Consider the following 20,233-nt stretch of genomic DNA (forward strand, 5'->3'; position numbering starts at 1 on the left):
GGGGGAGATCCAAAATGATAGGAGAAGACAGGAGGGGGAGGGATGGAGCCAAGAGCTAGACAGGTGATTGGCAAAAGGGATATGAGAGGATCATGGGACAGGAGGCCCAGGGAGAAGGAAAAGGGGGAGGGGGGAAGCCCAGAGGATGAGCAAGAGGTATAGTGAGAGGGACAGAGGGAGAAAAAGGAGAGAGAGAGAAAGAATATATATATATATCTATATAAAATAATGGATGGGGTACGAGGGGGAGGTGGGGCATTAGCGGAAGTTAGAGAAGTCAATATTCATGCCATCAGGTTGGAGGCTACCCAGACGGAATATAAGGTGTTGTTTCTCCAACCTGAGTGTGGCTTCATCTTGACAGTAGAGGAGGCCGTGGATAGACATGTCAGAATGGGAATGGGACGTGGAATTAAAATGTGTGCCCACTGGGAGATCCTGCTTTCTCTTACTTCTTCAGCCCTTTACCTTTTCCATTTATCACCTCCCCCGGCCCTACCCATCTAATTTCCCCCTCACCTGGCTTCACTTATCACCTTCTAGCTTGTACACCTTCCCCTCTCCCCACCTTCTTATGCTGGCTTCCGCCACCCCCCGCCCTTCCTTTCCAGTCCTGATGAAGGTTCTCAGCCTGAAATGTCAACTGTTTATTCCTCTCCATAGATGCTGCCTGACCTGCTGAGCACCTCCAGCATTTTTGTGTTGTCTAGGTTAATTGTCAGAATACTAAAGTTCAAATTCCACACCAGCAGATAGAGGACTTAAATTTAATTAAAGATGAAATGTTATAAAAAACTGAAATAAAATAAAGGTGACATGAAACAGTTGAGCTGTGGTGTAAACAATAGCTTGGTTCACAAAAAGTCTTTCAGAGAAAGAGTCTTCGGTCACGAGCTAGCTTGACTTTTATATAACCTAAGACCCATAATGATTTGTTTGGGTGTGAACTGTTCAAAGGATGGGTGAAAAAAAATTGTCCACATCTGCATGTGAAGGACAAAGTCAAAGTTGAGTTTATTGTCAAATGCACAAGAAAGATGGTAAGAACATGAATAAAAGAGGCCGTGATGGAACTGTGCATGGACAGTTCTTTCCAACAATTCTTTCTTTCAACAACCTGCAATACACTAAAGATTTTTTTAGGCACAGATTTTTACTGTTATCAAAGTTGTGTTAGTTGTCATTTGCAAAGATACATGTATGTGCAGGTGCAACGAAAAACTTGCTTGCATCTGCATCACAGGTACAGGCTGTTGGATAGAAAGCATTCACAAGAAAAACATTAGGTGTGCGTCTGCAAATTTTAAAAACTATTTTCTGTCCCTCATTCTTTGGTAGAGTAAATATTTTTAACCTATTACCATTGAGATGTAGCAGCAGTTTTTACATATAATTCTGTTCACAGTCAGGGTGGATTGAGTTTTAGCTGGTAAGTACAATGATTCCCAATGAAGGGTATCAGCCTGAAATGTCTACTGTTTATTCCCCTCTATACATGCTGCCTGACTTGTTGAATTCTGCCAGCATTTGTGTGTGTGTGTGTGTTGTTCAAAATTTTTACCCTTTTATATCCCTAACACAAACCATCATTTGCACTTGACCTTTCTGGAAGGAGTTTGCCAGTTTACCGACGGAAATCAGCTCCTGTGCTTTGTGGATAAGACTGTAAGACTGTAGGACATGGGAGCCAAATTAGGCCATTTACCTAGCAAGTCTGCTCTGCCATTCGATTTATTATTCCCTCTCAAAATCATTTCTCCTGCCTTCTCCCTGAAACCTGCATTTAAAATATACTGAATGTCGTGGGCACTCAGTGTTCAGAATAAAGCCCATTAAAGAAAAGAGGTTAATACAGCTGGTGATTTGAGGCCATATTGGAACAGTCCCCTGAAATGGTGTATTCACTGTGTACTATATTTTATATAGTAGAACCATCCCTTTGCCCCTCTAACTTACTCGTAGCCTTTTCATTCACATTCCCTTCAAGAAGTGGAGAGTCCGTCATCGTGCCCGATGCTGGCCCCCTAGGTCTGAGTCGACGTAGTAGTAGTCCCTTCTACTTTACCACACACCAACTTACCGGGGGCAGTTAATGTGCAGTGGTTAGTGTGACGTTGTTACAGCTTGGGGCGTTGGAGTTCAGAGTTCAGTTCTGGCACAGTCTGTAAGGAATTTGTTTGTTCTCCCCGTGACCGCGTGGTTTTCCTCCCGCAGTCCAAAAATGTACCTGTACGTAGGTTAATTGGTTTCTGTAAAATTGTCCTTTGATTAGTGTTAAATAGGTGGGTTGCAGGGCAGTGCAGCTCATTGGCAGTGTATCTCTAAATAAAACAAATGGTCAACGGCCAATTAGCCTATGAGCCAGCGCGTCTTTGCAAGGTAGGTGGGAATTGGAGCAAGCGGAGGAAACCCAGAGGGTCACAGGGAGAGCATTGTGAAAACTCCGCACAGTCAGAGCCCACAGACAGGACTGAACCCAGGCCTCTTGAAGGAATGGCCCCACTCACTGTGATATCGTGCTGCCTTAAGCCAACGCCTCAAAGCAGAATCTGTGTGCCCTCTGTTCCCAGTTTTGGGGGTGACCCTGTTTACTGATGGCTTTATTGTCAAACTAAAGATTTGTGTTAATGAGCTGACCTTTGACCTGTCGTCTCGATGTTAAATGAAGCCTAGCTCCCACATTCCTGCTGCAGTTTAATCTTTGGCATCTTTCTTTGCTTACCGTTTTCAGTTCAAGATGGCTTACCAATGACCAGGCGATTTTCTAAAACCGAGTACCAACAATTCTTTCTAGGAATGCACAAAAAGTCCCTCGAGGCATCTGAAGTGGTGAGGAAGGTGGAGGCCGAACACAGCAGTCAGCCCAGCCAAGAGGACGAGCAGCGTGAAGACAAGGGCAAGGATTCCAAGGGGGCCATTTCTAAGGAGGAACTGAGGGAGAGCAGCATAGCTGCCCTTAGGGCGAAAGCGCAGGAGCACAGTGCTAAAGTGTTGGGGACGGTGTCCGGTGACGGACAAGGCAAGATGGCCCATGAGGAGAGGCCTGAAGAGATGAAGAGCGAGCAGTCAAAAGCAACGCAGGACGAGATGTCAACTGAACAGTTCTAAACTTTATACACAAACTATTAGCTCTTTATATCTCTGCAGTCCTTTATGATGCAGTGACCCCAGGACTGTTTAAAGGTGGCAAAATCTACACAGGATGGATTTTGGTTTAACATGCAGGTCTCCCTTCATTTTATTTTTACTGAGGTTATTATTGGCAGATGTGTTTTTTTTTCTTGAACAATTTGTTGTTCGTCTATCGACTTGGTATCTAACTGTAATCTATAATTACTCATTTGGAGTAGCACCAGCCTAAAACCCCAGTGGAGTTTGGTAGGTTTAATCTTCCATTTATTTTCATATGTTTTAAAATGTCATTCTGCTTTTCAAAGTTCTTGGTTTAGTTACAGATTCCTAGTCAGATCTCATTTCCTCAATGACTTTTTTTGTCAAACAATCTTACAGAGGTCACGTGGTGATAAAAATATAAACACAAAAGGCCAGATCAGCTTATCCCACTCAGTGTCCTTATGTAGGCTTAACTCCAAGCTTTATTCAGAGATAATGGGCCCTTCTGGCCCAATGAGCCAGTTACACCCAAGTGACCAATTAATCTGCTAACCCGTACGTTTCTGAAATGTGGGAGGAAACTGGAGCAAGTGGAGGAAACACACTCGGTCACACGGAGAATGTACAGACAACGGCGGAATTGCACCTGAGTCACTGGCACTGTGATGGCGTTGCGCTAACCACCACTCTACCCTTGCTTCCATGTTTCCTAATGACTCAGGCAGAGGCTATTTCATCCCTTGGAGTCCATGCTGGATCACCAATGTAGCCATCCTCACCCGCAAATCTTCCCTTAAACTTGTTCTTTGGGAAACATGGCCAATGCAGAGCAGGAATCTCAAAGCAGATGTGCAGGGCAAATCTGTAATGCAGGGAGTGTTGGGTGCCTGGAATGTGCTGGGGGGGGGGGTGCGGTGGCTCTGAGGTTGGCACATGAATGTGCAGAGGATGAAGGGTTTTTGACATATGCAGGCAGAAGAAATTAATGTAATCAGGGATCATTAGTTCACCGAGCCTGCTCCTGTGCTGTTCTCTTCTACGTTCTATGTTCACTCCTCTTTTTAATGTTCCTGCTAACAGATTAGCATTCAGCTCCGAGAACGGCCAGACATTCTGTGAGGCAGCTATCATTAGGCAGGGTGTCTTCCTGCCTGCTTGGGTTCTGCAGGGACTTGTGTTAGGACAGTTATTCTAGATGTGACCCAGAGATACTGTTGCCTAGGTAACAGCATCTGATGGAACGGCCTGACTCAGCACAGGCAACATTTGACAGTGTGGCAACGAATTTGGAAGCCTGTAATTTTTTTTTATTTAAGGAAAGGTTTTGAGAAAGGAAACAACCACCCAACAGCTGGTATGAACTACGAAATGTTCATGGTGCAGCCTTCTTCCCCGCCAAGCTGAAGAAAGGAATAATTCTGCAGGTTGTCATAACACTCTGGTACCTCTTCCTTGTGAGGCTGACACTTACATTGTTTATAAATTATCCAGATCCCACAATTAGATGCTGGGTCTCTAAAACACACCTGCAGGAGGACCCGAATGAAGTGACCACTGAAAGTGTTTCTGTACGTTCATGGTCTTCTGCTTCCGTAGCCCGGCCACTCCAAGGTTCGGAAATACTCTTCACAGCACTGTTGTAACGTGTGGTTATTTGAGTTACTATCACCTCCTGCCAGCTTGAACCAGTCTGGCCGTTATCCTCTAACCCCTCTCGTTAGATAACTGCCTGGCAGCAATAGTTATTCCATGGGCAAAGTTACTTAGATCACATTTCTTCCCCATTCTGATATTTGGTCTGAACAACAAGTGAACCTCTTGACCATGTCTGCATGCTTTTTTGCATTGACTTGCTGCCACAGGATTGGCTGACTAACAAGCGGGTGTACAGGTGTACCTAATAAAGTGGCACTTAGTGTATATTCCTGTAACTATGAGCATTATAACATGGTACAAAAGCAGATTACGCACAATTAGAGATGGCTGAAATAGTCACTTAATGTAGGTGGAGATAATATTTGCCAAAGGTCCAGTTTTCCCCTTTTGCCACTTGGACTGAAGTGTGTGTAACCCTTAAACTTAGTTTGGTGACCAGCTATTACTCCACCAGCAGCTGCATTAAAGAGACTCATCACCTTCTACACCTCTGGGAATAGTTGGAATGGGTAACTACGAATACTGGCCTGAAGCCAGATCTTCCCTCGCAGGAACCTTGGAGGCATCACTTTGCAATTAAATGGGAAGGTGGCGCTCGAAAGTAAACTGTTCTGAGTGTTCTTGAGTCGCAAATGAGATACCCAGGTTGGGCTTGCTGCTGAGATGTGGTTAATCCAGGTCAAGTTCGTTTCGTGAATTGTGGTTAATGAGTTGATCAGATCAGATGGTGTACGAGTTGAGATTAATGAATTGTTTTGATCAGACTTGAACATAGAGCATAGAACATATATCTGTACAGTATAGTACAGGCCTTTTGGCCCATGATGTCATGCTGACCTTTTAACCAACCCTTCCCTTTCCTATAGCCCACCATTTTTCTTTCATCCATGTGTTGGTTCATGAATTGGAGTTGGTTAGTGAAATGCCCAGGCTAGAGTTGGTTGGTTGCCTAGGAACTGTGATGCCAAGGTTGTAGAAGCTTTTTAATCCAACAACCCCCACCCCCCCCCCCTGCATTGCTGTTGCTTGCTCAGTCTGGAATCCCCTTGGTAATCAGGTTCCGTTCCCATACTATAAACTGATTGGAGAATTGCCTTGAGATGTAGGCAAGGGGAATATTTCTTTTGGAAATTACTGGGACATGCCCCTTTTGGGTGGGGAAGGGGAAGGGAGAACCAAATGGATATTCTCACTCTCGTGACTGTGAACAAAGCCACCAGAGAGATGCATCCGGTAGATATAAAAGTCTTTATTCGGGACACACACAAGCTGACAGACTTTGGAGTCACTTGAGGGTGAGAGAGAGGGGCTCCCCGACCCAACATTTCAGCACAGTTTTAATATGTTAAAGAACAAAGGTAATAGGACAATTTTTATAGTTACAATGCCCTCGATGCTTCTTTTGAGTTACATGTAATTTTTCAAATATCTGGATCTTCTCACCAACACCCAAAATGAGTGTTAATTATTATTGGCTCCATATTCATGTCCATGTATAATCTTAGGTCAATGTGGTGTTGATTGCATTCATGCATATGCAGACACCTCAGTCAATTGGGTGCTTACTCTAAAATGCAGCTTCAGGAAGACCATTTTTTTCGAGCTACATTTTAAATTCATCCTACGTTCCATATTCAGATCTGAAGACTAGTTGCTGTTGAAATTAATATTTGCTATATTCCATAACACCAGAGTACACCCTAACACTCACCAGTCATACTCCTCCCTGTGCTGTTGTTTTACATTCCTGGTGTCATGGGATGAAAATCCAATGGAATCTGCTCCTACCCAAGTGGAAGTCTTCCTTCCCACCTTCTTAGAATTCTGGATCTTTGAGGCCAATGAAATCACACCTGGCCCAATTTTTAATGGGCTACTTAAGGAATTTTATTTAAACCACTTCTGGGATCTCAGCTTCACCGGCAAGGCCAGCATTTGTTACCCATCCCTAGTTATCTTTGTTGGTGGTAATGAGTTGCCTTCTTAACCATTGCAGTCCTCCTGGTGAAGGTGTTGAGGTAGGAGCTCTGTGAATTAGACCCAGTGACAATAAGGAACTGTGAAATACACTCAGTGGCCATTTTATTAGGTACATCTTGTACACAATAGAGTGGCCACTGACTGTATGTTCATGGTCTTATGCTGTTGTAGCCCATCCACTTCAAGGTTTGATGTGTGGTCTATTCAGAGATGCTCTTCTGCACACCACTGTTGTAATGCATGGTTATTTGAGTCACTGCTGCCTTCCTGTCAGCTTGAACCAGCCTGGGCATTCTCCTCTGACCCTCTCATTAACAAGCCAAATTCGCTGATACAACTGCTGCTCACTGGATGATTTTTGTTTTTCTCACCAATCTCTGTAAAACTCTACAGCAGGGGTTCTCAATTTTTTTAATGCCATGGACTAATACCATTAAGCAAGGGATCCAAGTTAAGCTTTAATCCACACTGGATTAGTTGACTCAAGGATTCTCACTTTCACATACCCTTTGTATAGTTTTTATCTTTAGGGTGTACATTGCCTAAGAGTGCATCACTAAAAATGGTAACCATCATATTGCAGTCTAACCCTGTATACAACCTGGATGAACAATAAGACCATAAGATATGGGAGCAGAATTAGGCCATTCAGCTCATCACATCTGCTGCATCATGGCTGATTTATTATCCTTCCCAACCCCATTCTTCTGCCTTTTCCTGTAACCCTTGATGCTTTTACTTATCAAGAACCTATCAGCCTACACTTTAAATATACCCAATGACTTGGCTCCACAGCTGTGTGTGAGAATGAATTCCACAGAGTCATCACACTCTAGCTAAAGAAAATCCTCCTCATCTCTGTTCTAAATGGATGCCTTTCTATTCTGAGGGTGTGTCCTCTGCTCCTAGACCCCCCCCCCACCCCAACTACAGGAAACGTCCTCTCTATGCTCAATCCTCTGCACAGGCCTTTCAATATTTGACAGGTTTCAATGAAATCACCCCTCATTCATCTAAACTACAGTGTGAACAGGCCCAGAGCCATCAAACGCACCACATACATTAACCTTTTCTTTCCTGTGTACCTTCTCTGGATACTCTCCAATGCCAGCACATTCTTTCTTAGAAAGGGAATCCAAAACTGCTCTCAGTACTCCAAGTGCAGTCTGACCAATGCCTTATAAAGCCTTGGCACTTGTCTTGGCCCAAAACGTCGACTGTTTACATCTTCTCCGTAGATGCTGCTTGGCCTGCAGAGTTTCTCCAGCACTGTGTGTGTGTTGCACTACGTCATTGCTTTGTATTCCAGTCCTCTTGAAATGAACTCTAACATTACACCTTCCCTTACCGCTGACTCAACCTGCAAGTTAACCTTTAGGGAATCCTACTGACACCCGATTTTCCTGAAACTCAAGTGAAACGGAAATTGCTGTGGATACTTTGCAGGTCAGGCACCATCTGTTGTGAAACAGAGTTGACATTTCAGCAGAGAAACAGAGTTAATATTTCAGGTCAATGAATCAATCCTAATGAAAGGTCGTTGACCCAAAATGTCAATGCTGTTTTTCTCTCTCCTCAGATGCTGCCTGACCTGCTGTGTATCCCCAGTATTTTCTAACTTCGGTTTGGGTTTCCAGCACATACATTTTCATTGTTTGACTTTAACCTCAGTGCTTTGCAGGAACCGTTTTGTTAAACTCACACATTCAGAAATTGCACCTTTCCACGCCTATGTAGGTACATGAACCCCCATCTCATTGTCTCACACACCACAGCAATACAGTATATGAAATACCAACATTCCTGTAACTGCCTGATATATCCACTGTGGAAAGGTAAGTTTTTCCCATTCTGGGCAAAGCCCCTTCTTAAATTAAGTACTTAGTGTTAATTACTGAAGTCAACACCTGTTGAAGTGAACATCAACCATTATAAGTGTGGAGTCACGTTCTGTAAGATTCGTTGTGCCACCATGTCTCTTAACTCATGCTCGTGTAGGACTTAATAGAATGTTGCCTCGACTTGAGGACTTGAGCTCTAGGGAAAGGTTGAAAAGGTCAGCACTTTATTCCCAGGAGCAGAGGAGAATGAAGGAAGATTTGATAGAGGTATACAAGGTTTTGAGGGGTATAGATTGGGTAATTGCAAGTAGGCTTTTTGCCAATGGGACTAGAACTAGAGGTCAGAGGTTAAGGGTGAAAGGTGAGATATTTAAGTGATGCAGGTTTAGTTTCAACTTGTTTTAGATTAGTACATGGATGAGAGAGGCTATGGTCCAGGAACTAGTCAGGATATCAGTTTGGCATGAACTAGATGGGCTAAAGGCCCTGTTTCTGTGCTGTGGTGCTCTATGGCTCTGTAAGATTTTAGCTGTTGTTAGAGATTTTCTATTTTTCTTTCTCAATCCAGTTATTTTTACTCCTTTTATTTTCCTAACTGTACCTGATTTGATCAGGAATTCACCCATTCCACTTACACATCCTTCTCACTCATTCCATGTTGAGTTCCTAGCCCTTTCATTTGATTGGTTGAGGAGATTTATAGTTGCTTTCCCTGTACACCCAGTACCCCAGGAATCGCACTTACCCTCACTGGACTGATTTGAGTTTTCACTTGAAACAATGTGCCACGTAGTACAAGTAAGTTCAACTGAAAGAGACACAAGAGACTGCGGCTGTCAGAATCTAGAGCAACAATCTGCTAGAGAGACTGAGAGGGTCAAGCGGCATGCCTCGGAGGAAAGGAATTGTCGACATTTCGGGTCAAAACGCTGCGTCAGGACTCAAGTGACAGTTCATGTCCTCCCACAGATGCTGCTCAACGTGCTGAGTTCCTCCAGCACATTGTTAACGTAGAACATAGAACACTACAGCACAGTACAGACCCTTCGGCCCACGATGTTGTGCCAACCTTTTAACCTACATTAAGATCGATGAACTCCTTCCCTCCTACATAGCATTCCATTTTCCTATCATCCACATACTTACCTAATAGTTCTTTAAATGCCCCTAATGTACCTGCCTCTAGCACCACCTCTGACAGGGTGTTCCATGCACCCAACACTCCCCATGTAAAGAACTTACCTCTGACTTCCCTCTACACTTAGCTCTGATCACCTTGAAATTATGCCCTCTCCTATTGGCCATTCTCACCCTGGCCGGCTGGTGGCACAATGGCATCAGCGCCGGACTCCGGGGCGAAGGTTCCCGAGTTCGAATCCAAGTCGGGCCATCCCCCGTGCATGCTTTCCATCCGTGCCGGGTTGAGCGTCGAGCTAGCCACTCGGCCTCGTAAAAAATAAAAGGGTCAAGTCAGGAACGTTCATATGGTGACCCAGTTAATTCGAAAGGAGACCAATCCTGACACTATGCACCAGACAAGAATGGCTGACTGTCTGGTGTGACATGATTTTAAAAAACCCTGGGAAAAAAAATTTGTTGCTGTCCATTTTATCCACGCTTCTTATCATCTTGTACACCTCGAAGAAAGTCACATCTCATCCTCCTTCACTCCAAAGAGAAAAGCCCTAGCTCATTCAACCTTTCCTCGTAAGGCGTGCTCTCTAATCCAGGCAGCACCTGGTCAATCTCCTCTGCACCTTCTCTAAAGCTTCTACATCCTTCCTATAATGAGGTGACCTGAACTGAAGACAATATTCCAAGTTTGTTACTCCATGTTCAACTGAAAACCTAACCAATGACATTAAATGTCCAAACTCAGGACTTGTTTGAGATTAAGGGATCTATATTCATTCCAAATTGGGCAAATACTCCTGCTGCTGCGATACTGTCTTGTAGTTTCCTAAAGACAGGAGCCATAGGAAAGGTGAATTGAAGTCAGTGTCTTCAGTGAGAAATGAATTGTGCAAGGATGCCAATAAATGGTAACTTCCAATGGGAAGTCTTTGGTTAACAGGCCTCTTCCATAGAAGCAAGCACTTTCTTATCAACAGCTAAGTCCATAAGACGTAGGAGCAGAATTAGGTCATGGAATCTGCTCTGCCATTCAATCGTGGCTGATTTATTATCCCCCTTGACTCCATTCTCCTGCCTTCTCCCTGTAACCTTTGACACCCTTACTAAGCCAGCACCTACTCTGCTTTGAATATACTCAATGACTTGGCTTCCACAATTATTTGTGACAATGAGTTCCACAGATTCACCAACCTCTGGCTCAAGGCATTCCTCCTCATCTCTCTTCCAAAGGGATGCCCTTCTATTCTGAGGTTGTTCTCTCTGGTCCTAGACTCCCCCACTATGGAAAACATTCTCTCCACATCCACTCAATCTAGGCCTTTCAGTATTCAGTTAATTTCAATGAGATCCCCCCTCATGCTTCTCAACTCCAGCAAGTTTAGAAAAATCCAATGAGAACTCCAAGTCGTAGTGAAAGTAAGGTGTATAGAATCAGAGTGATACAAATGTTCAGCATGTCAATCAGTATCTGTGGAGACAGAGAGTTAATGTTTAAGGTCTGTGACATTTTGCAGCCGTGTCCTTCCTTCTCTGCATCATGCCTTTAACTTTCTTCTGCCCTGTTGAAAGGTCTGAGTCCTAAAACATTATCAATTCTTCTTTCTCCACACATAGTGCCTGACACATTTGTCTATTTCCAACAAATACTGTTTCAATAGGTGTTTGGTACAGTATTGGTGTTTATTTCTACAGGTACCAAGATACAGTGAAATTCCTGTACTGTTAATCGTAAACACAATACATTCTGCAGATGCTGGAAATGCAGAAGAACACACACAAAATGCTGGAAGAACTCCGCAGGTCAGGCAACATCTGTGGAGAGGAATAAAGAGTCGATGTTTCAGGTTGCGACCCTGAGTCCTGATGAAAGGTCTCAGCCTGAAATATCAACTCTTTATTCCTCTCCATAGATGCTGCCTGACCTGTTATTTTGTGTGTGTTACTCGCAATACTATTCATCCAGATCAAATCAAATATAGATTGTAGGCACCTAATTATAATGCTTTGTTTTATGGTCTATTGCATAGAGCACTGAGACAGAATAAACAATAGAGAATAAAGCGTAACAGATGCAGTGAAATTGCAGTGCAGTTGGACAATAACCTACAAGATGAAAACGAGGTAGAGTGTGAGATCAAGACTCCATCTAATTGCACTAGGGACCAGGGAAATTAAATTTAAACAATGGAATATAATCTGAGTATTTTGTTTTTGCCTATTGATCAAGCTATCCTACAACCAGGTAAAACCTGTACCCGTCATTTTATAAAGAGAATAGTTATTGACAGCCCCATGCCAGCCTATGATATCTGCAGGTGGGAGTATAACTTGATCAAACTGTTTATCGTGCAACAATGACAATTTATACAGAAAGCAGAATCTATTTGAAGAGCAGAGGAATAGAAACCGCAGCAGCTTCTGCCAGCAAAAGCAGGGAAACTTCCCCAGCATAATATATTATAATACAGATTATGATAATCTATGGAGGTTGCCCGTGTTTAAATTGTGAGGTTAAAACTGGTCTCATTTACTTAATCAATCCCAGTCTCCTTCCACTCCCCACCCTCTTATTCTGGCTTCCTCCCCTTTCCAACCCTGGTGAAGGGTTTCAGCCTGAAATGTTGACTGTTCACTTTGCTCCATAAATGCTGCCTGACTTGCTCAGTTCTTCCAGCATTCTGTATGTGTCATTTGTTCACTTAAAACAGCACTGTCACCAAATTTGATTGTCGGTTCAATTACCCACTTATCTCCGTTCTGGCTGGTTGTAACGCAGAGGGAAACACATTCTTGGAAGTTAGAGGGCATTTCAGTCAGAATTGCTTTGGTGGGGATACTTTGAGAATAGATGTAGGCATGTTTTATACAATTTTTGTTTCACTTCTACACCCTCATCAGAGGTAAGTGATCCAACTCTGTCTGTCTATTGGACAAATGTAATAATGTGAATGACAGGCAACTTGCTTTTGCCTGTGTGGTTCAAACCCACCACTGATGCAGGAAGTTTGAGCGGAACACTCTCATACATGCTGGAACTTTTCTCGCGTAGCAGAGATAATGAGATTCTGGAGACGTGAATACGTTCCCATCTAGCAGCTTCTCCGAACAGGTGGCATGAATTTCTTGGTGCTCGAGGTGGATCTAAGTGAACGTGGGTTGGGCTGAAACTGAATGAATGAGGTAGACCTGTGCCTGGGGATCCAATGACCTTCAGACCTTGTCCAAGTGGGAAACTTAGTAGCCAGTGACATTATCGAGGCATCAGAGTTCCTTCCCCAGCAGCATGCAACCTCCAAATCATGCCCATTCTTTCTTCTCTCATTGCCCCGTGGCCATTTTAATTTTAGCATTTGAAAGAAGTTTGGATAAGTACCTGGATGGGAGGGGTATGGAGGGTTATGGTCCAGGTACAAGTCAGCGGGACTAGGTAGAATTATAGAGGCTTATAAGATTATGAGAGGCGTAGATAGCGTAGACAGACAGCGTCTTTTCCCCAGGGTTGAAATGTCTAATACCAGAGAGCATGCATTTAAGTTGAGAGGGAGTAATTTTAAAAAAGATGTGAGGGGCAAAGTTTCTTATACACAGAGAGTGGTGGGTGCTTGGAGTGCGCTGCCTGGGGTGGTGATAGAGGCAGATAATTGTGGACTTTTAAAAAACTTTTAGATAGGACAGGAATATGAGGAAAATAGGGGGATACGGACATTGTGTAGGTATAACGAGACCTGGGTGTCATTATACACCAGTCATTGAAAGTGTGCATGCAGGTACAGCAGGCGGTGAAAAAGGCGAATGGTATGCTGGCATTTATAGCGAGAGGATTCGAGTACAGGAGCAGGGAGGTACTACTGCAGTTGTACAAGGCCTTGGTGAAACCACACCTGGAGTATTGTGTTGCAGTTTTGGTCCCCTAATCTAAGGAAAGACATCCTTGCCATAGATGGAGTACAAAGAAGGTTCACCAGATTGATTCCTGGGATGGTAGGACTTTCATATGAAGAAAGACTGGATGAACTGGGCTTGTACACGTTGGAATTTAGAAGATTGAGGGGGGATCTGATTGAAACGTATAAGATCCTAAAGGGATTGGACAGGCTATATGCAGCAAGATTGTTCCCGATGTTGGGGAAGTCCAGAACGAGGGGCCACAGTTTGAGGATAGAGGGGAAGCCTTTTAGGACCGAGATTAGGAAAAACTTCTTCACACAGAGAGTGGTGAATCTGTGGAATTCTCTGCCACAGGAAACAGTTGAGGCCAGTTCATTGGCTATATTTAAGAGGGAGTTAGATATGGCCCTTGTGGCTACGGGGATCAGGGGGTATGGAGGGAAGGCTGGGGCGGTGTTCTGAGTTGGATGATCAGCCATGATCATAATAAATGGCGGTGCAGGCTCGAAGGGCCGAATGGCCTACTCCTGCACCTATTTTCTATGTTTCTATGTTTTCTATAACAGGTTAGTTTAGTTGGCCATTTCATTACTAATTTATTTGGTCGGCACAACATTTGTGGGCCGAAGGGCCTGTTCCTCTGCTGTACTCTTCTATATTCTGTGTTCTAACAATACGGTACAGACTAGATAGGCTGAAGGGTCTGTCTGCATCTGCGCTGTAGTGTTCTATGACTCTATGATTTATTAGCTGGATGGACCTGAAGTGTATTGGAATGTGGAACCACTGTAAATATTGTACATACTGTGACCCAAGTTCCACTGGGGTAACCTGGATATTGAAATATATCAAACTGTAGTTATTAAAATTATGTGTTTCTCGTTTGAATTTCTGTATAAAAAGATTACATTCACATGGAAAAAAAATAAAAGGTGCCATGAGAATTCTCCAAAATGATTCAGACTTGTGTGTCTTCTTTACTGACTTTAGCAAACCACATTATATTCTGACCAGCAGCTAAAGTCAAAGTGAATTTATTGTCAAAGGACGTGTATGTCACCATGTACTACTTTGAGATACATATTCTTGCAGGCATTTACAGAAACATAAAGAAACACAATAGAATTTATATACAAAACCTTATTGTAGGTGGGGATTTTAATTGTCTCATGGACCCATTGATGGACAGAGTGCCTAGAGGTCCCCCATTGCTCTCCTCACAGTCCAAACAAATCATGGGCTTACGTGGAGAACTAGGACTTTACGTGGATGTCTGGAGGTTGTTACATCCCTCAGACAAAGACTTCACATTTTTTTCTAATCCACACAAATGTTACACCAGAATAGACTTTTTCTAACCCCAAAACCTTCCTAGATTTAGTTGTATCCTGCACAATTGGAAATATCACTATTTCTGACCATGCAGCAGTATATTTACATATTAAGCCCAAAGATAATTCAGCATGATCTAGACATTGGAGGCTGAATCCTTTTATTCTAAAAGATAATAAATTTATAGACTACTTCTGAATTCAAAACTTTCCTATCTATTAATTCCAAATCAGCTAGTAGTCCATTGATGCTCTGGGAAACCGCTAAGGCCTATGCAAGGGGATTAATTATCTCCTACTCCGCTAGTAAGAAGCGACAAGCTGCAGAACAGCAGCGCCTACTGGAAGCAAGGCTTGCGGCAGCTGAAAAGGATTATATTAGTAAGTCTTCTGCAATGAAGTTACAGAATATCACAACCCTACTCTGTACACTAAACTCTTTACTTACACAAGCAGCCAAAAGAAAATTGACATTTGCTAAACGACAATTGTTTGAACATGGTGAAAAACCAGGTAGGTATTTGGCTTACTTGGCCAGAAAGAAAAATGCCTCTCAGACTATTGCTTCAATTAGGGATGGGACAGGAGCCCTCACTAGTAATTCTAAAATGATTAATGTGTTTAAGAATTTTTATTCTAAACTGTGTCAATCAATCTGAGTAATGTAATGATGGACAATCTAGGATGGAATCCTTTTTCAGGAATTTAGATCCCCTAGGCATTTCTTCTGAACAAGAGTCCCTCCTCAATGCTCTGTTATCTATACATGAGATACAGGAAGCTGTGAGACAGCTCCAAAGTGGAAAGGCCCCTGGTCCTGATGCACTCACTAGTGAATTCTATGAAGGGTTCACAGGGTTATTATCAGAGCCTATGCTAAACATGTTCAATCATGCATTTAATTGTGGTCTCCTCCCACCATCATTGAGAGAAGCTAATATCTCCCTAATTCTTAAGAAAGGAAAGAGCTCTGAAGATCGTGCCTCCTACAGGCCTATTTCATTGTTAAATGTTGACTTTTAAACCTCATCTAAAACCTTAGTGTTGCGAATCGAAACTGTGTTACCTTTTATCATAAAATAGGATCAAACGGGTGTTGTAAAAGGCTGTAGATCATCTAACAATATCAGAAGATTACTTGATGTGATTCAGGCATGTCAGCAACAGGCAGTGGACAGCATGGTGGTTTCCTTAGATGCAGAAAAGGCCTTTGATCGTTTCGAATGGCCGTATCTTTTTTTCACTTCAGAATGATTTGGTTTGGGCAATAATTTTATTAAGTGGGTGATCAAGCCATTGGTTGAGGCTATTCGGCGAGACCCCAAAATATCTGCTCCAAACATAGGACTAAAGGCACATAAAATTACATTGTATGTGGATGACGTTCTAATTTTCTTATCAAACCCTGCTATATCAGTGCACCACCTTATACAATGCATCAATTCATTTAGCTCCTTGTCGGGTTATAAAATCAGCTTTACTAAATCAGAGGCTATGCCTCTGGGGAATCTGTAGCAGGTACCTGACAGGCAGGGTGTTTTCCTCTTTAAATGCTTGCAGACAGGTTTTGTTTACTTAGGCATATTTATCACACCTACGTTTGATCAATTGTTCAAAGCTAACTTTACACAGTTATTTGACAAAATCAAACAGGATCTTGAGTGATGGAGCACTCTTCCCATTTCTTGGCTTGGCCGAATATCCTTGCTCAAAATTAACATTCTTCCATGTCTGCCTTACCCAATATGAATGATTCCAGTCATTTTTACCCAATAAATACTTAAAAAAAAATAAATGGCTGGTTTGTTTCTTTCATCTGGAACAAAAAAAGACCCTGTATTAAAATGTCTAAGTTACAGCTTCCCAGTAGTCTGGGGGTCTGGATTTTCCAGACATCAAAAAATATCAATTAAGTTCCTTTTTATCTTAAGTGGTTGACTGGGTTTGCAGGGACCCCTCTTCAATTTGGCTAGACATTGAAGCTTCACAAGCAAAATGCCCTCTTATTAACTTGCATTTCCTCAATAAGATGAAGCTAGTTAAGGAATATTGTCTCAATCGAATAACAATTAATACAGTCAGGGCTTGAAGGGCAGTGCGATAAATTGAGGGCAATGCAGTGAAAATATCACTCTTCACTCCAATAACCAGCAGTCCAGATTTTCAGCCTGGCATAATGGATTCTGAATTTAAACTTTGGATTTCTAAGGGTATTCTCCATCTTGGAGATTTGTTTGATGAAGGAACGATGATGTCTTTTAGTCAAATAGTACAGAAATTTAACATACCCAGCAAGGATCTTTTTCGTTTCTTTCAGATAAGAGATTATTACAGAAAAAAACATCATTGTTAACTGATTTCTATAGTTCTGACATTGAAAACAGGGTGTTTCATTCTAAGGGTGAGGTCTCCATTAGTACTTTTTATAGCATCCTGAGGGAATGTTCTTGTGGAGAGGCTGAGCAGCTGGGAAAGGTCTGGGAGGAAGAACAGGGAGCAGAAATTACAGCTGAAACATGGGAAGACGTCTGTGATAATGCAAAGAAAATTTCAGTTTGTAATAGAACTAAAGCACTGCAACTCAAAATGCCGCATAGAGCCCATCTGACTCTGGATTGTCTCTCGAAATTTAAGACGGGGGTTTCTCCAATGTGTTCTAAATGTAAAGTAAATACTGGAACTTTCACCCATTGTTTTTGGACTTGTCCCAAGCTTCAGGCATACTGGAGTGATATTTTGGGTGAATTGGAACAGATTCTGAAGATGGAGCTTGAACTGGACCCAGTGTCTTTTCTCTTAGGCTTACCCAGCGGTCGTATTATTAATGCACGTCAGAAAAAACTTTTTAACATCCTGACTTTTTGTACGAGGAAGAACATGTTACTTTGTTGGATATCCGATAAGGCCCCTGGACTTTTTGGTTGGCATAAATTAATCATGGAATACATTCTTTTGGACTTTTTGACATGTATGGTACACTCAAAAGCAAATAGTTTTCATAAAACATGGCAACCCTTTCTGCAGTATGTAGATGCAAGCCTGTCTGCTATACTAATAAGGGCTTTTGTACAGGATGTTGGGGTTATGTCTATATTTTGATGGAAGTGTTCTGATAGCTGATATCTGTGAGGGGAAAAAATGTAAATGTAAATGTATCTGTAAATTGAAAGTTTTGCTATGTTGAGCAAAAAAAAAAATTTATGAAAAACTGTACATAGACAAAGACTTCCTGGGGCTATGTCTGACTATAGGGCTATGTTAGTAATCGTTCCTACATGGTAATGTTACGTGTTACTGTGGTAGGCTTTAGCAGCACACATTAATGCAAGCATTCAGGGTGACAACGAGTGCCATACAGCGGGTGTAATAGACTCATTAATCACGGGCTGGTATTTGGACAGGTACACAGATAGAGAAGGTTTACAATGATATGGGCCAAATGCAGGCAAATAGGACTAGCTCAGATAAACAGCATGGACAAGCTGGGCCTGTTTCCTTGCTGTAAAACTCTGTGACTCAGAGGTCCAAATTCTCACCCTGTTGCCAGCAATATCATGAAGGACTCCACCCACCCTGCTTATGGACTGTTCGTCCCCACTCCCATCAGGGAGGAGGCTACAGAGCATCTATGTCAGGACCACCAGACTCAAAAGCAGTTACTTCCCCCAACCTAAGCCATCAGACTGATCAACACCTCCACCCATTAACCCACCCCACCAAGCTCCCCACTTTATCATTTCTTGCCAGAGTCACCTTATGTACAGATTCTCCTGTTGTCTTTTCATTTGTTTCCATGGATGCTGCCTGACCTGCTGAGCATGTGATTTCTAGCATCTGCAGAATCTCTTGTGTTAGTGCTCCTATACCAAGTGTCACTTTATGCACGTACAATCAGTCCAGGTATATCAACTAATCTAATGTATTTGTATTTATTTACATTGTGTTTTTGTGCTTATTGTGTTTTTTTAGTCTGCATTATGATTCAGGGTGACAATCATTTCGTTCTCCTTTACACTTCTGTACTGACAATTGACAATAAACAGTCTTGAATCTCGAATGATTATGTTTAATTAAAGCTTATTCATTGTCAAATTCAATGACCCTTCAGATTAATGCCCCAACACCACTGCTCAGTACAAGAGGACGTGGCTTTAAGGTAAGGGGTGGGAAGTTCAAGGGGGATATTAGAGGAAGGTTTTTTACTCAGAGAGTGGTTGGTGCATGGAATGCACTGCCTGAGTCAGTGGTGGAGGCAGATACACTAGTGAAGTTTAAGAGACTACTAGACAGGTATATGGAGGAATTTAAGGTGGGGGGTTATATGGGAGGCAGGGTTTAAGGGTCAGCACAACATTGTGGGCATAATAGACTCATTAATCCTATACTGTGCTGTACTATTCTATGTTCTATGTTCTATTAACCACAGAGTCATCCAGCACGAAAACGGGTCCTTCAGTCCACCGTCCATACTAAACGTCAAACACTCACTTACACCAGTCTTACAGTCATCCCATTTTGTTGCCCCCACACTCCCGTCAACATCCCCATTTTCAACCACTTACCTGCAATCTATAGCGGCTGAATAACCTACCAACCTGACATCTCTGGGATGATGGAGGATGCTGGGGCACACACTCAGCGGGAGAGCATGCAAACTCCACATGAACAGCATTCCGAGGTCCTTGGGTTGTTGGGGCAGCACCTTCACCAGCTGAGTCACTGTGCCACACCCAGATTAACGGAAGACTGAGGAGATAATCAATCAGAGTTACAGAGAAGTAGTCACCCCTAAATTCCAGGAGGCGAGCAGCTGGGTGACTGTCAGGAGAAATGGAAATGTGAACAGGCAGTTAGCGGAGAGCACACCTGTGGTCATTCCCCTCAAAAAATAAGTAAACAGTTTTATATGTGGGGGATGACTTCCCAGGAGAATGCCACAGAGACCGGGTTACTGGCACTGAGCTTGGGTCCATGGTGCAGAAGGGAAAGAGGGAGAAGAGGGGAGCAGTAGTGATAGAGGACTCAATAGTCAGGGGAACAGACAGGAGATTCTGTGGATGTGAATGGGACACCTGAATGGTACGTCGCCTCCCAGGTGCCAGGATCAGGGTCATCTCGGATCGTGTCCACAGCATTTTATAGAGGGAGGGAGAGCAGCCAGATGTCTTAATATATATTGGTACCAATGACAGAGGAAGGAAAAGCAATGAGGTCCTGAAGAGAGAAATTAGAGAACTAAGTAGAAAGCTGAGAAGCAGGACCTCCAGGATAGTGATTTCTGGATTACTA

General features: G+C 42.8%; 1 protein-coding gene across 1 annotated transcript in view; it reads left to right on the plus strand.

The window, feature by feature from the left end:
- Positions 1 to 3,108, plus strand: part of vsx2 (visual system homeobox 2) — a 68,676-nt gene extending 65,568 nt beyond the window's left edge. The window contains exon 5 of the mRNA XM_072251414.1: positions 2,732 to 3,108. Coding sequence (XP_072107515.1) covers positions 2,732 to 3,108 — 377 coding nt within the window. The remainder of the gene's footprint in view (positions 1 to 2,731) is intronic.
- Positions 3,109 to 20,233: the final 17,125 nt, after the last annotated feature.

This window comes from Mobula birostris, chromosome 1 (assembly GCF_030028105.1).
Source record: "Mobula birostris isolate sMobBir1 chromosome 1, sMobBir1.hap1, whole genome shotgun sequence".
NCBI classification, from domain to species: domain Eukaryota; kingdom Metazoa; phylum Chordata; class Chondrichthyes; order Myliobatiformes; family Myliobatidae; genus Mobula; species Mobula birostris.